Source organism: Cydia amplana, chromosome Z, assembly GCF_948474715.1.
Source record: "Cydia amplana chromosome Z, ilCydAmpl1.1, whole genome shotgun sequence".
NCBI classification, from domain to species: Eukaryota; Metazoa; Arthropoda; class Insecta; order Lepidoptera; family Tortricidae; genus Cydia; species Cydia amplana.
Window position 1 is genome coordinate 11,173,795 of NC_086096.1, and position 17,178 is coordinate 11,190,972.

Here is a 17,178-nt window from a genome sequence, read left to right on the forward strand (position 1 = left end):
GCCTCGCTACATCGCTTATCATAGTTATCATCAAATAAGAATAAAAAATATTAATAAATTATAATATAATTTAGACATAAAATTGAAGTGTGATTTCTGTGTAAGCATTTTTGAATTCGGTGACGCAAATTGATTTCAGTGCCTGCACATGATTTCGGTGTTTTTTAAATCTCAAATATCAAAGAAACTATAAGGTTCTAATGGAGGCCTCCACTACCAATATTTTTTATATTAAGGCTAGATTTTAGGAAATAAAGTTGTGTATCAAATAAGTAAAAAATAAAATTCGGCACCGAAGTCAGGCACCGAACGTCATCTCTGAGAATCGCCCTATTGTATCTCAAAGCTCCCTCTACCACCAGACTCTTTGACGATAATACGAGCCAAAACCGGGAATGAAAGATGGTGTCTGGTGACATATATGTGCATTGTTTCTGATGTTATGGAACTGCTTTGGTTACATTTTTGCTCATGCGGCTATTGCGGCTGCGGTACTTACCCTAAACCATGACACCTGCTGCCAATACCTAAACACAAAATTTGGGCAACTTTTGACAAGCGTTGAGTAAACTGGTAAAACATCATTATTTTATGTTGACTTTATGCTGAGCTTTGCAAATGAGTACTTTGTGTTTGCGATCGTTTAAGAAAAGATTACTGGTATTACTCGTAGATAGCATTATATTAATGATTAGACTAAGTAAATAACCTAGCACATTGTTCCCACAGGTTTTGTAGGTAGATATTGGAAAATTGTTGACAGGAAATAAACTTTAGATAAGTACCTGCATACATTTACTGTACGGACATCTGGCGTAAAGCCGGTAAGTACTCGTACACCTGTTTATAAATATGAATCAGGCAAGTAGTGGTAAGGATAGTTTATTACATTTTGCAATAGTGACAGGAAATTGTAAGGAGACTGTGACGAGAGAGCGGGGAGCGGTAATAACGTAGGCTCTGGCTCACAAGTCGCTGTTGCACATTCCTGGTCCCACAGGCTCTCATGGGGAAAAGCAAACCTGTGTATGTGACAAGCCCGAGAAGGGGCTCGGCATATAAAAGTGATGGTGTGGTTGGCGCGTGACTCAGTCGGCCGCAGTCGACAGCGTAGCAGCGGCCGCTTCCTCGACTACTCGCAAGCAGGCAGGTGAGCTCGGAGCCGCCTCCTAGACAGAGTTCGGTCCGCGCTTCCCTCAACCGGCGGTAGTTTCCCTGACCGCTCAGTCTCTTCACGCAAGGCGCAGACTGTAAACGTCGCTCGGTCGCGCCGTCCGCCACTCGCGCCGCGCTCGCCCGTCGCCGCATGTCGCCCGCGTAAGTGTTCTAACAACAAAAATAAACAAACGGACACTACTTCAATGAGGTAAGTTCATAAATCTGCGGTTTTATTTGGAAGTGCTAAGTGTTTTGCCGTTGTGCTTTGCGATTTACGAGTTGTTTTTGAGTAATAGTTACTTTTAGTTATTTGATGTCTAATAGGACAATAGAAAATTAACTATAACTGACAATGTCTTAGTAGGTGTCTTTTATATAGTAATTATATAATTATTACTTGTATTTTTATCTACGTCAGCCCTGCAGTGTGTTTTTGACTTAACTATTTACTTATACTATACTTTAACTATGGGTCCACCACTTATGACAGGCGGTTGGTAAAGTAGGTAGTTGCGCGGTGGATTAGTAGTAGAAAGTAACTTAATTTTGGGACTAATTCAAATATTTAATATTAATTCACTTAACATAATACAAATCAGTCGCACGCAGCCAAGCCTTCGACCTGTAAACCATAATAACTTCTTGTCAATTGCCTTAATTAAGAGGCTAACCTAGGTTGGTTAGGCTAATAGTGTAGTAGTAAAGCTACATTTACTATTAGGTACTTAAGTGAGAGATGTGTGAGTTCTACGTACGTTACTAAGCTGAAAAAAAATCGTTTAAAACAATTGAAATTGCATTAAGGTTTATGAGCCTATCGAACCAAGCAGTAAAGTTTACTGTTTGTACGTTACGTACATTCGTTGATATTGTAAAAGCAGTTAATCTTAATGAAATCATTTTAATGTGTGCTCGATAGATCATATTTTTTTCAGATATTAGTTTACTTCATGTATGATATCACTTTCATTCGAATTACGTAGCAGTTGACGAAATGATACTGTAGGTACCTACTTTATTATCTATCCAAACAAGTAATTAATAGTAAAGATTGTAAAGAACCAAATAAATATCAACAATATTCTTTATGTTTTGCCTTTGCGGCCGAATAAACTTACGCACTTACGTATATTTTAACTGATAAGTAACCGTATTATATTCGTTATACCTAAATATTGTTGTATACGGATGTGTTACTTACTTATTAATTAATTGGGCATCACTGAGCCGATTATGAGACAAATCAGTCACTTAGCTATTACATTTTGCAGGCATACGACCGTTTACCTACCATCAATATCTTTCATGTTACAAAAGCCATGCTGTCGAAAACTTTCCTTCCAATGGATCGTATGATTGTGCAGACGATTACCCAGCAGGATGAACAAATCTTATTTTACTCAAGAACACTGATTTGATCACTATAATTTATATAGGTCCCTAACTACCTACGTTATATATATATATGGATAGTGTGCGGAGTAGTTAATTGACTACAGTTTTGCTTTTAGCTATGGTATTCTTTAACACTGAGCTTGACGGGAAGTATAATAAAATTAATAAAAAAGTTAGTTGTTATTAATATTGTTGATGTAATACACCGTTTCTACTATACACAAGCTACACTGATGAATAATGAAATTGGATCACTTATTGTAAATGAAGAAGTGACTAAATTTTATTGTTTTTGTTTTGAAACTCGTCAAAAGCCATGGCTAACGAATCAGTGTTTATGAAAATACTCTCTCATCTTAGTAACTATTCCGGTAGCATCTTCAGCTGGTGCTTCGAAGCCCGCGCTTCGGGGTGTTTATAAAGATTAATTACCTACACAATTTACAGATGAAGTCTTCCGGATACTGTACACTTTTTAACTTAAAAGATTAGCCATGCATTTTTTTTCTTTTAGATATTTACCAACCTCAAAGAAATAAATTTGTTAATTAATTAAAAACAACGAAGTAAGAAACGTTAGCCCCGAAGGCTTTTTTTTATCAAAAACGGTAAGGGTAATATTTTCCTTTAAACTCCCCTGCGAAGCGTGCCTTGCCAGGGCACACTGGCTATGATATGATTGAAGTGACCGTCGACGCTTAACTAACTTACCTACTTCATTATTAAATTATACAACGGGACTTAATCGCGTATCTAAGTTTTAAGATTTACCTCCGACGTTTCGAGGACGGCGTTGTCCCCGTGGTCTCGGAGAAGACTGGCTTAAGTTGACATCAGCATCGTCTAACCGCGCGAGTTTTTCGAACTACCCGCACTTGGTCTTGTTTATCCGCTTGAACGTTTTGCGCACTAGGGATGTCACTCTGTCGACACACAACACTAACGATATTCGATTTATCGACTGTCGATATTCGTTTACGCTTACATTTACTAATGACTGGATTCCATGTGGATGAGATCTTGAAACCCTCGTCCCGATTGAAATTACTATGTTTTTTGATTTCAATGGCTTCCCGTACTTTCCTGCTGTAGAAATGACGATCCGTGAACAGGCGATTAAGTCCCGTTGTATAATTTAATAATGTGTAAAAATCGTGAAAGTTTAAATCAGTGTTACCTACTTCAATTCTGCTTTTGCCATAAATCTATTGGTAGTAATTTTGAATGATCTTTTTCGGAATTTAAGTAATGTACAAGCCGTTTATTTTACAGAAATTAAATAATATATAATTTTCTATTTAAATGGCTGAAGTAACGAAACAGAAATATCGCTGGACTTTAAGACGAAAGTGGATGACCCGCGCGATATCGCCTTTTCATACAAACGTAGTCCTCATTTTCCTCTCTGGATATTAACATTATTGAAAATATTTTAATACAATTTGATGTATTTTAATCATATCTATGCCCGACCGTTTGATTTATTTGATTTTTATTTTATTACTTATAAGAGTTAGGAGCTTTTAAAAATGTGTACCTATAAAATCAGTTTTTCGCTCCTTACTATTATAATAATTAATTGTGAAAAAGTATTTTCAGTAATGTTAATACCCAGAGAGGAAAATGGGGAATACACTTGTATGGAAAACCGGTTTCGAGGCGGTCGTCCTCTTTTGTCTTAACTACATAGTGGGTAACATTATTTTACAATATTTTTCACCAATAAAGTAACAAGCTTTGTTCCTGCGATTATCTGCAATTTCCTTTAACAGCCGAACGCTCGTGTGCGGGCTAATCCTCCGCGAGAGTAGACAAAACTTCTTGCGATAATTTATCGGCGAATTACAATAACATGCCCAGTCTCTTGAATTAACACGTGAGCAAAACGCTAAACGTGACCAGAGTCGTAGTTTAGGAACATTATTTAGATAACAGACTTACCTACATAGGTACAGAAAAGCCTTTATAGAAGACGGGCAGTTTCCGTATTCCGTATTTCATGAAAATTTGTTAATAAGCAATTTATCGGAATTTATCATGGTGAAATAAGCAATTTGTCGATACTTACTTACCTAATAAGCGAGCGCATCCTTTGTATTAGTGGATTCTGATAATGTCAAGTGCGGCGATCCGAGTCGAGACACTGCCGTTGTCGCTCGACCTTACGGCTACGCTCCATAGCTCCTGGCTGCCTGCGTCATATTTACACCTCTACTCGACCATAAAAATGTCTATATTTTCCGAGAGCAATCCACCCCATCATCGTAAAATGCGTGTGGACGTCGGCAGTAAAAACAACAGTGTCCTATTAAAGCAACATCTTGCTGGTAAAACAACCATTTCTAAATAGGTAGTCTCGATTTGTAATTAGAACAGGAAAATGTTTTATTTTATTTTATTTTTATTTTTTTATTTTACTTTATTAGGTACACAGATACTAAACAGTATACTAGGTACACAAGTTAACCATACTGGATATAGAGCTATAGCTATGTGATCATTTATACAAGGTGTCCCAAGAAGTAGTGATATACTGAAGCTGGGAGGTAGAGGACCTAGAGCACTATCTGAATCACCCCCATGTATGTTCCGCGATTTTTCGTATTTTCGGAGTTATGATTTTTTTTAATTTTTCACCTATCGCCGAGTACGATGAGATTTTTATTTATGGTGACGTGAATTATTGCGGTAGATGCTTGATTTTTTTTGTGTGCTAAGCTGATAGATAGGCCAATTCAGTATGGTAACATTTACTATCGTTAGATCTTTGAATGGAATTAAAAAAAAATTTAATACCAAGAAAGATAAAATTACCCATATGTTCACAACTTCAAGGGCGCTTAAAAAAATAAAACATACTGGGTAATTTTATCTTTCTTGGCATTGACTTTTTTAAATTCCATTCAAAGATCGATAGTAAATGTTACCATACTGAATTGACCTATCTATCAGCTTAGCACAAAAAAAATCAAGCATCTACCGCAATAATTCACGTCACCATAAATAAAAATCTCATCGTACTCGGCGATAGGTGAAAAATTAAAAAAGCGGCCAAGTGCGAGTCGGACTCGCCCATGAAGGGTTCCGTATTTAGGCGATTTAAGACGTATAAAAAAAAACTACTTACTAGATCTCGTTCAAACCAATTTTCGGTGGAAGTTTACATGGTAATGTACATCATATATTCTTTTTAGTTTTATCATTCTCTTATTTTAGAAGTTACAGGGGGGGGGGACACACATTTTACCACTTTGGAAGTGTCTCTCGCGCAAACTATTCAGTTTAGAAAAAAATGATATTAGAAACCTCAATATCATTTTTGAAGACCTATCCATAGATACCCCACACGTATGGGTTTGATAAAAAAAAAATTTTTGAGTTTCAGTTCGAAGTATGGGGAACCCCAAAAATTTATTGTTTTTTTTCTATTTTTGTGTGAAAATCTTAATGCGGTTCACAGAATACATCTACTTACCAAGTTTCAACAGTATAGTTCTTATAGTTTCGGAGAAAAGTGGCTGTGACATACGGACGGACAGACAGACGGACAGACGGACAGACAGACAGACATGACGAATCTATAAGGGTTCCGTTTTTTGCCATTTGGCTACGGAACCCTAAAAAATCATAACTCCGAAAATACGAAAAATCGCGGAACATACCTGGGGGTGATTCAGATAGCCCTCTAGGTCCTCTACCTCCCAGCTTCAGTATATCACTACTTCTTGGGACACCTTGTATATTATGCATATAATATACGGATAATCGCCATCAGATATATCGGAGTGGCCATGTTTTTCACAATAATCTGAACAAAGCTTCTACTAGTTTGAACTTGAACCATACATAAAGAGGTAGTAAGTCAAACAACCCAATATGAAATTTAAAGCCGGTCAAACAAGTTAGTCAGTAGAAAAAGGCGCGAAATTCAATATTTCTATGGGACGATAACTCTTCGCGCCTACATTTTTAAATTTGCCGCCGTTTTCTACTGACGAAAATGGCTTGATAGAGTATAATTTATAGTAGTGTTTGACATTATGAGATTCAGTATGTAGTATGTACCTAAATATATGACGTAGACGATAGACGATTCAAAAAATGTGTAGCTAACCTTCAAAATTGACAAGTATGTAATTTGTGATTCTAGGTATATTCCCTAAAATCTGTTCATACGAAACACTATGGAGTGGAGTGATGTACCTACAAGCAAAATACGAGGGAAAGTAAATAATAAATCCTGCTCATATTGATTTCGGTTAGACTCCAGGGAATCCAGAGCTTAGACTGAACAAAACGAAATCTGAGATGGGACATTCATATGGAGAATACATTCTAATATTAATGCCGAGTGTTGCAGGCTCTAAAGCGGGTCAATTGAATCGGCTTGTATGTATACTCACTCGTTATTATAATATTTATAATTTATGGGGGAAAATAAACATGGTCATAATAAAAACTTTCTTCATAAGTATAGACTAGCTGGAGAATCTATCAATAGGTATAAATAGAGAATCGACCAAAACCACTACTATCTTATATATTTTTTAATACCTAAGTATATTATTAATTTCAAAAGTCCCATCCGGAAGAAAGCACTTTAATGCAGGGCATGCAGGTAGCTCAAACTACTTGTAAAGTATTTTCCTCTCTTCCCCCAGACTTTAATCCCAATTTAAGTGTTTTTAGGGAAACGTTTAAGGTTACAACAAAACGACCAATGAATAAAATATTCTCCATCAATACCTGTAACAAATTAATTGTCTTTAACGTATGTTATAGTTATAGTTTTTAAGTTACTTTTACCCACTTGGTCCCCGTTTTAAGAATAATTTATCGGTAAATCAAATAACAGATGTAGACACTTGCATAATATTTATAACGAATATTATACTATCATCATACAAAGAACAAGTCGATGCAAATAGGACTGTTTTAGGCATAGAGAAGACAGATTTAAATTTAATTTAATTTAGGCAGATTTACTAATCTTTTTTTTAAATAGTATTTCGTTGCTATCCGTTGATTATCCCTTTACAAGCTTCTTATTAACTTGCAATGTAACTATGTTGGTATGGGTCCAATACTTAATTAACTCTTTATTAAGATGATTTTCCCCATTAATTTTGGATCCATGGGTGGGGGTTTTCATTTTCATTCCGAAAACATTAGTATTAGTAAAAAATGGTTTTAGAAGAACCCCTATTCTTTTTGAAAGACCTATCCAACGACACCCCACATCGTACGGTTTACCCAAAAAAAGTTAAATGCCCATTTTACATATAGGAGAGGTAGGTACCTACATTCTTTTTCTACTTTTTACCACTTTGCCTGGGTGATTGATTTGTATAGCCATGCCAAATTTCTGGTTTCTGGCACTAATGGCCAGTGAACTAAGCCGCGGATAGGCAGACGGACAGACAGGCCGTCAGACGGACGGACATGGCGAAACTATATATGTAAGTGTTCCCAGTTGTCTACTACGGAACTCTAATGGCTCCTCTACACGATGGGCCAATGCCGGCCACTCCAAGGGACGCAGCCATGCGGTAGAATGAGATAGCAATATCACTTGCTCCCTCTAACGCATAAATGCGTCCCTTGGAGTGGCCGGCGTTGGCCCATCGTGTAGAGGAGCCATAAAAAACCTGTTGCCTGTAAGCTATTAGTTTATCGACTGACTACAAGTTTGCTATTGATGGAAATGATCGCCACTTACAAATGCCACGAGGCATCATGAGATTAAAAACCGGAATAGCGTAGGTATTATTGCGTATTACAGTGATGTTGATGCGCACTAAGCTCAGCGTTTATTTATTATTAATTTTATTATTTATTTTACTATTCAACGACGTTACAAGCAGGCTGCAGCTGAGCGAATGACATAGTCGAAACAATAAAACATAGGTAGTTTTTGGGATTCGCCTACATTCCGGTTCCGGTTATACATTTATGATAACGAAATGCGTTAAGAAAATGCCTTTTTTTTATCAAAAAAATGTATATAATCACAAATCGGTACCAATTTACAATGAAAGTCTACGTCATTTCGAATATTGATTGTACGAGTACGAGAAACGGACGCTACTATTTTCGGTACCTGGTACCTGCCTACTTCAAATAAGTAGGTAGTTAATACCACCACATACTACATTGTTCGAGCACTCTCAGATCAAGACTACATCGTACTGGCTGTAGATAGACTAGGCCGGGGCCAGGCCGGAGCTTCCGGCGCTACGAGTTCTATGGGAAGCACCACGTGACATTGACATAGATATCTGGGACTGGCTTTACGGGCAATAATAATGAGGCATGACAGGGGCCAGTACAGCGGTGTGAAATCGCTACAACGCGATTGGTTGATGAGTTCGCATCACGCGCGAGATTGGTTGACGAGTTCGCATTACGCGGGCTATTGGTCGCAACTAGTCGCGTTAGACTGCACGATTGGCTGGAATTCGTGGGTAGCACCGCTGAACTAGTACGATGTTTAGTGCCCCATAGCCCGTCCTTAGATATTATACGTCAATGCCACGTGATCACCGATCAGCCGATACTAGTTACACCTACCGTAGGTGTGAGGTGTGACTTACTGTTAAGAGGGGCCTATAGCAAAATACTAGTTAAAATTTTGAATTTTTACATGTTTTAATGAAGAGCAAATGCTATTTAATGATGCAAGAAAAAGTATTTAATGAAGAGATATGCAATGTATATACTTTCAGAGTTTAGTTGTAGGTAATGCGGTAAATCGTCTAAACTTCTCTCCTCTATTCTACTTTCTTTCATCTGTTCTATTCCATCCTTTCCTTTCTCTCTAATTTTTCGCGACACTGAACCCACTCACACCTCAAGCTGTAAGTGGCCCCAGAAGAGGCCAAACAGCGTAAATCATGCAAAAAAAAAAGCGGTAAATCGTCAAAACCCGCGCGATCGTTAAATCCTCCGTCGCAACTTTGGCGCGGCGCGTCGTAATTTTTGTTCCATTCTAATTTCCTGGGTATGAATTTTCACAGTGAAAATTCATACATTTTTACAGAAATAACTACCTAGATACTTTTAAAGCTGATTGTTTGAAACCTTGCATCAATAACACGCATATTTTATATATTTTCGCGTTTTTCCACCGCACCAGATCGTAAAGGCTCTCTTTATCCTTTAAAAACGGATGAGAAAGTTTCATTACATTCATGAGTAGCATAGTAGATAATTTGATGCAAATTTGAGTTGATTCCTTATTATGGCTGGTAGAATTGGCTTTTAAATGATGTTTTTGAATGACAAATATTTGATAGCGTTCATTTCGAGTTGATTTGTAACGTCTTACCTATTATAGTAAATTTTTTGTCGCGTTGGTGTTGTGAAAAACTTTGAGTTTCACTCAGTAGCTAAGTTTGTTTAACCCTCGCAACAGTCGCAACTTTGGAATTCAATCTCCGTTCAATTTTGGAATATTTCCCTTGCTCAGTTATCATATAATGATCGTTATCAACGTGCTGTATTGGTAGCAAAGTATGGTTGACATAAAAACAAATACGCAAGTATTTTAAATATTATATATTTCACAAATTATGAGATTTATATACATATTTATAATCACTTATCCAAATTATACTGAATAAACGACTAAAATTTGCTCAACATATTTAGCTGTCATTTGTTCATGGAGATTGGAAAAAATCCATTTTAAATAGCTAAATGATCTTTCTACGTTAACGGAAGTCACAGGAAGGTTAATTTAAGTCTCTAAAATATTGCACGCAACTATAGTTGTATTTTTATGACATTGAATGTCATTTGACGTACCTACATTCTTTTAAAAATAATATATTAGGGCGGAAAAGGTTTTGTACCGTAAAGAGTTATATCTAGAGGTGTAATCCTAAGATAAGTATTTATTTTCTAGTTAAGAACAAAAGTGAATATTCAAATGTATTTGTTTTTTCTGCCAACCATACCCTTTGCTACGAAAACTGCACGTTGATAACGATCACTAGTTATCAATATAAGCACGAGGTGTTTAACCAAACAACAACTTTGTCCCCTTGTAAAACAAATTACTATTTACTGAATCTGAAATGCAAATTTGGGATAAACAAGGTCAAGGTTAAGTAGAATGAATATATTGAATTAAAAGAAGCTAAATTTATTGTCCACTCAATGTTTAATATCTGAGAGACCGAGCTTTGCTCGGAAAACATAATTATAAAAACTCTTTATTATCGCTCCCGAAAACCCCCATATAGCAAATTTCATCGAAACCGTTAGAGCCGTTTCCGAGATCCCTGAAATATATATATATATAAATATTATAAATAAAATATACAGATCTCCATTGCAGTGCAGCGAGGATAATATGGATATAAAAGTAAAAAATATAAAAACACTTACAAAACAATAAAAAATACATAAACACATTATAAAAAACCTAACCTAGGGTGTCGCCAGCAGCGGGGCAAGATCCAAGCTGTTATTTATTATGTTTGTTTACAATAAAAAGTTTAATTTCAATAAATAAATAAACAAGAATTGCTCGTTTAAACGAGCGTCAAAAACAAAAATAGCGCCCCTATTATTTCACCGAAACCAATGCTCGAAAACAGTTCGCATTCGCACCGACCTCTAGCCTTCGGCCTGTTGCCGCCTCGCCTGTAGCGCCACCGCGGTTTACCGACCTTATTTCACCAATGATCTCCGGGACTGCGTCACGGCCAAGACGTGGAGTACCATCTGTTCGATTAAAACTCAATTGAATGACGTTTATGGTTATTGAATATTGATTTGTTTCCATTCGAATTCTGACTATAAAAGCATTGATAGTGGCTACCTACTGAAGAGATTGAGTCTGTTTAATACTTTATATTTCCATTAGTTATTTGTTTTCGCTGCTTCAATGCATAGGTATATATAGATTAGATATGCTTGTAGTTTCTGTCCGATTAAATATTCATAAATTATTTGCTTGTATCGGTAAAGGTACGTTACCACAATAATTGAACAGTTGTCTATCTACATAGGGCATACTCTCAGGGTGACCTTCTTACACATAATATTAAGAGCCAACAGGAGCTAAGATTTAAATATTTTAGGTAAATATACCCGTCTCGCTAACGGAAGCGGCTCCTAAAACTCGTGCGATAAGGACAAGGCGAAAAATCCTGCGTAAAAGTATCAAAAATCGAGGTTTCGTACTCGACTGTTTCCTCCTCCAAAACTTACCAATCGTAACCAAATTTGGAAATCTAAATGATTATGACATTATCTGTGTCACGCCTCTCATTGCGGCATAGTCAATTAGGCCATTTTGGCCATTTTTGAAGGGCTCTAGCGCCTTAAAAAACACAAATATCAAAAAAAGCAAAACGGTCCGCCACAGATATTGATAATATTAATCTGTGTTGAAAAAATCATTGCTTTAGCTTCAAAACCCACGGAGGAAACAGTTGAGTACGTTTGTATGGAGAAATGACCACTCCTGTTGGCTCTTAAAACATTTAAAAGAGTGAATTTATAAGGTTTGTCAGTGACAAGTAAATAGAAAATAATCGTTATTGTAGATGTTGCTGTAGAGTTGTATATGGCTCATTACCTACTACAATACAGTTTTCCCGCATTCGAATACCATTTAAAGCAAAATAGTCGAGGTGAGTTCCGCCGGTCCGTCCGCTCGCGTTATCCCGGCGGACGGGAAAACTGGACACGACCAGGCGATTTCACCACCGCTTTTACTCGACGAAATCATAACACCGTATACCTGTACGTACTACTACTAACTCAGAGGCTGTATTAGTATATAAGTCAGCGGCCGAACGTCAAATCCGCCAGAATTCTGCATGAATTTCCTAGGAATATCATGAAACACCGTCATTTCATGGTCCGCCGGGATTTCCTGAGCATTTTGATTTAAAAAAATAATACTTGAATTGAAATTTATATACGAGTATAACATATAAGAACTAAAAACGAAATATATAATCGATTTTTAACTCAATAATGCAGTGGGTCGGAAACTAGAACATTAGGTACGCGGATTAAAACTAGCTCATAGGTGGTCGGAAACTGAAATTGTCTGAAATAACACTATCTTTTCAAATAATATTTTTTATTAAATAAACCGTAAAAAATATTTAAGGCCAAGTAATATTAACCTAAAATAGACAATATACGAGCAATACAAACAAATATAACACATTTAAGTAAGAGTACTTAAAGATTTATTTTCGCATTTCAAAGTTGGCATCTCCTATAATTGGACGGTATGTGACACAATTACCCTATAAGCAATAATCAGTTATTGATTTTTTTATTGAATAAAAAATAAACGAATTGGTGTTAACATGTTACCACCGCAGCTGCCAGTCTGAGGACAAGAGGTTGTGATTCAAGTGTCTGGTGATTTGTTTTGGTTGCGTTAATCTAGGTACCTATTACCTACCTACTTTTAGTTGTTTAGCACTAGAACTGATAGATGATGATTACTTGAAAATGTTTCAGATTAGCAGTAGAATTTCATCTGTAATAATAGTAAGGGCTGATTTAGGCGGCACGCGAACTGTCATGCGATTTTGCGGAACTCTGAGGTTACATCAATTCGGCCGACCGATACAATACCGCAATGCAATGAAACTCGCATGCGAGTTCTCGCACCGTCTAAATGAGCTCTAAGACTTTGAATTAGGTTTAAGTAATTTAAACATTTCAAACCGGAGTCGACCATCATAAGAATTACGCAATTAACCCGCTAACAGCGCGTAAGCGTTTTGACATTCTCGCCATTCTCGGATACTGCTCACGAATGCGTTAGCTGGAGTAAAGTAGGAAACAGCTCATTTTGCATCACATGCTGATCAGCTATCTCATTGCCCTGGATCTGGTCACTTACCTATAAACCTTGCACGTGCAGTTGCTAGAATTTTATTTTTATTGCAAAAAAAAATCGTTAGTACATAGTTAAATAAGCGCTGATGCTGATGCTGATGGAAGCGCTGGTGGCCTAGCGGTAAGAGCGTGCGACTTGCAATCCGGAGGTCGCGGGTTCGAACCCCGGCTCGTACCAATGAGTTTTTCGGAACTTATGTACGAAATATCATTTTGATATTTACCAGTCGCTTTTCGGTGAAGGAATTTAAAACATCGTGAGGAAACCGGGCTAATCCCAATACGGGCCTAGTTTACCCTCTGGGTTGGAAGGTCAGATGGCAGTCGCTTTCGTAAAAACTAGTGCCCACGCCAATTACTGGGATTAGTTGCCAAGCGGACCCCAGGCTCCCATGAGCCGTGGCAAAATGCCGGGACAACGCGAGGAAGATGATGAGTACATAGTTAAATAATTATAAGTAAAAAGATATTATAAACGCAAGCAAGTATGTAGTTAGCAACTACAGCTAAACACTGATACAACTAATAATAGTAGGTTCCATGTTGCCGTCAGATCTACGAAAAGGTTATATTACGGCACAGCGATAGTATAATGTAGTTTCTGAAGAAAGTGTATCTGTAACTACTTTTAAGTTACATATTTCGCTTTTACTTTGTTTAATGTTATTTATTTTGTTTAATGTAATTTTAATTTAATTGTATATTATTGTGATTATGAGTCCTCGTTACTCGAAATAAATGAATTTTATTTTATTTATTTATTTATTATTATTTACTGAACTGTGACGCGGTGAGCAAAGTTATGTTAAAGGGCAAAGTTTTGTACTACGGTATAGACCCGTCATGCGTTACTAATGCACCCCAATTCTACCTATTGTTTCCAATTGAAGGTATTACCTAAAATACGTGGATATTGCATTATATTCGTCAATCGCAGTGACCTAAAGGCCCAATTGTCTCAAAGACCAACAGAAAGGTTCCTTGAACGATATCCGATGTAGCGGATTTCAATCTAGGCTGCAATTTCCTTAGTTGAAGTTCTTTGTCAGTTAAATATGATTGAATATTCAAGATTGAACTGCAAACCTAACTTGTAGGCATCTTAGGCAATATACATATTATGTTATACTTAGCCGTTTTTACGCCGTGAACTGATCTTGTACTAAATAAGTTAAAGAAAGACAGTTATAATTTATCTGATGGTTAATTATTCCTTAGGATATTTTAAGCTATAGGATAACTGTTAGTCATATTCAACTATCATACTATTTGAGTACCTACTTGTAAGACTTGTAAGAACAGTTACACTTACAACTACTCATAGTAGCAATTATTGAACAGACTACGCCCTAGAAATACTTTCCATTAATAAAAGAGTTCGTCTATTCATATATTTTTTAACAAATTCCTATTAAAACATTTGGATAATACTTTCTACCAGTGATGTCTCTCGTCTCTCTCATATATTTTTCGGATTTGATGATGGATATTTCAAGCCATTCACGTCACAGGACTATGTAACAAAACAACGTAATTCCTTTGTGTATCTGTGACTGTTGAAATCGTCTCAAGACACATCTACCCGACATATTTATCTTATGGGCAAAACTGTACGTGGAAAGGTGAAGTCGACAATTGAAAAGCTCGTATACATATACACACATAAAAAAAATCCTATAAAAACATTTATTTCCATCAAAATATGTTTACCACTGAACAAATATCAAAATCAAAACCTCAAAAATAATCTAAGATGTGTATAAGATATCCGCATAAGTATAGAACATTGTATTTTGACAAAAAGTTATTTGTTTTAGCAAATTATGCAGCCAATACATTTTATTATAACCAAGAAGTTAATTCATGTAGTAAATGTTGTACTAGTGCTCTTCTTATATTGTGCTATACAGAGTTTTTTTGTTGCAGTGCGGACGGAGAATACATAGCTACAAATTTCAACAACATGAGAAACAACGTCAAGTAAGTTAAAATAAACTGTATGTATTATTAATTAGAATAGTATTTTACAAGGACACTCGAATCAACCAGTCTTGTCTCACTTCTGGGGCCCATTTCTCGGACGGTATTAGACTAATATTATTAGTGTGTTGTCATGGCAACCCATACGATTTGACAGTTCGTGGACTAATAATATTAGTCTAATACCGTTCGAGAAATGGGCCCCTGGTGGTAGCCGTATAGACAAACCATAAGAGAAGTAGAAAGATTTTATTTAACTTCTTTGCACTAATGTACCTACTTATATACGTAGAAATGAAATGAATACCTTAAAGTATTATTTTTTGCCAGTCAACCGTAATGTACCAATGCATTTTGCAATACGATTACTAACTTAGATACAATTAAAGCTGTACCTATTAACGCATATTGTTTGAAATTCCGTGTAAACATACGCGTGTATTCTCCTTTAATTTAAAATGAAAAATATTTGGGACATCAACCCTTTAAATGTACATTTTGCACAACCTAAGAGTATAATGGACGACCGCTTCTCTATACAGACGTTAGTCTCGTAGAGAGGAAAATGGCGACTACGTTTAGTACGTTTGTATCGAAAGGCCGTTTCGCGTGGCCGTCCATTTTCGTCTTAAAGCCGAATAGAACCGATAAAGGATGACTCACGTTTGACCGGGCCGGGTCCGGGCCGGAGCTTCCGGCGCTTACTTTACTTTAACACATCACAGTGATCACGGTATGCTTTGCATAGAAAACGAAGCTCCAGAAGCTCCGGACCGAACCCGGCCTGGTATAACGTGAGTCATCCTTAACTGTTACTTTAGTTGTTACTACCTATATACTTATTATACCTTAAATAGGTATATATGTACTTAATAATACAAATTCGTGCGCGACACAAAATACTCATCACTCAACGGTATATTTACGAGTAAATAAAAGAAAAAAACCGGCCAAGTGCGAGTCGGACTCGCGCACGGAGGGTTCCGCACCATCAACAAAACATAGAGCAAAAAAATCGTGTTTGTTGTATGGGAGCCCCTTAATTATTTATTTTATTTTATTTTTAGTATTTGTTGTTATATATAGCGACAACAGAGATACATCATTTGTGAAAATTTCAACTGTCTAGCTATCGCGGTTCATGAGATACAGCCTGGTGACAGATGGACGGACGGACGGACAGCGAAGTCTTAGTAATAGGGTCCCGTTTTTTACCCTTTGGGTACAGAACCCTAAAAAGAGATATGCCTAATAGAAACAGACATTTATAACAAGTGAATAAGTATGAATTTATGTTAATACTTGTGTTGAGCGTATAAAATTATAAATATACTTACATATGTACGAGTATATGCGTAGAAATCAACAGAATAGTTTATTTTAAAGTTATCGATATAATCTTATAGTACAGTCAGCATCAATAGTAACGAATGAAACAACGCACCAAAAGTATCAGCCACTCTGTAATACTTTTTCAATTAGAGATAAATCTGTAAGTACAGTTCGCTTTCAAAAGTATCTGGTACAGTCAAATTGTTCTACATTCGAGTATAGGAACATATCCCTTTTTATTAAGCTGATCCGCTACTTTTGATACTGACTGTACTTAATAAATTATTATTATTATTCTACATTTTCAATTACTTAATTTGTAATAGATTTTGATATACCTACATTTGCGAACTACAAATAATAGTAACATAATAGTAAAAAAAATTGAATAGTCACATTTTTACGAGTAGGTAATAAATAGCCTTCTTAGGGTAA

At 36.4% G+C, this 17,178-nt stretch overlaps 1 protein-coding gene across 5 annotated transcripts in view; it reads left to right on the top strand.

The window, feature by feature from the left end:
• Nucleotides 1-1,078: 1,078 nt before the first annotated feature.
• The window catches only part of LOC134661326 (neprilysin-2), a 48,143-nt gene continuing 32,043 nt past the window's right edge, over nt 1,079-17,178 (top strand). For 3 of the 5 annotated variants that reach the window (XM_063517339.1, XM_063517342.1, XM_063517343.1), the window contains exons 1-2: nt 1,079-1,317; nt 15,358-15,411. In XM_063517339.1, the coding sequence (XP_063373409.1) occupies nt 1,307-1,317; nt 15,358-15,411 (65 nt within the window). In that variant the 5' untranslated portion in view covers nt 1,079-1,306. Of the gene's footprint in view, nt 1,367-15,357; nt 15,412-17,178 lie in introns of all 5 variants that reach the window. The other 2 variants (XM_063517340.1, XM_063517341.1) reach the window with 2 other exon arrangements.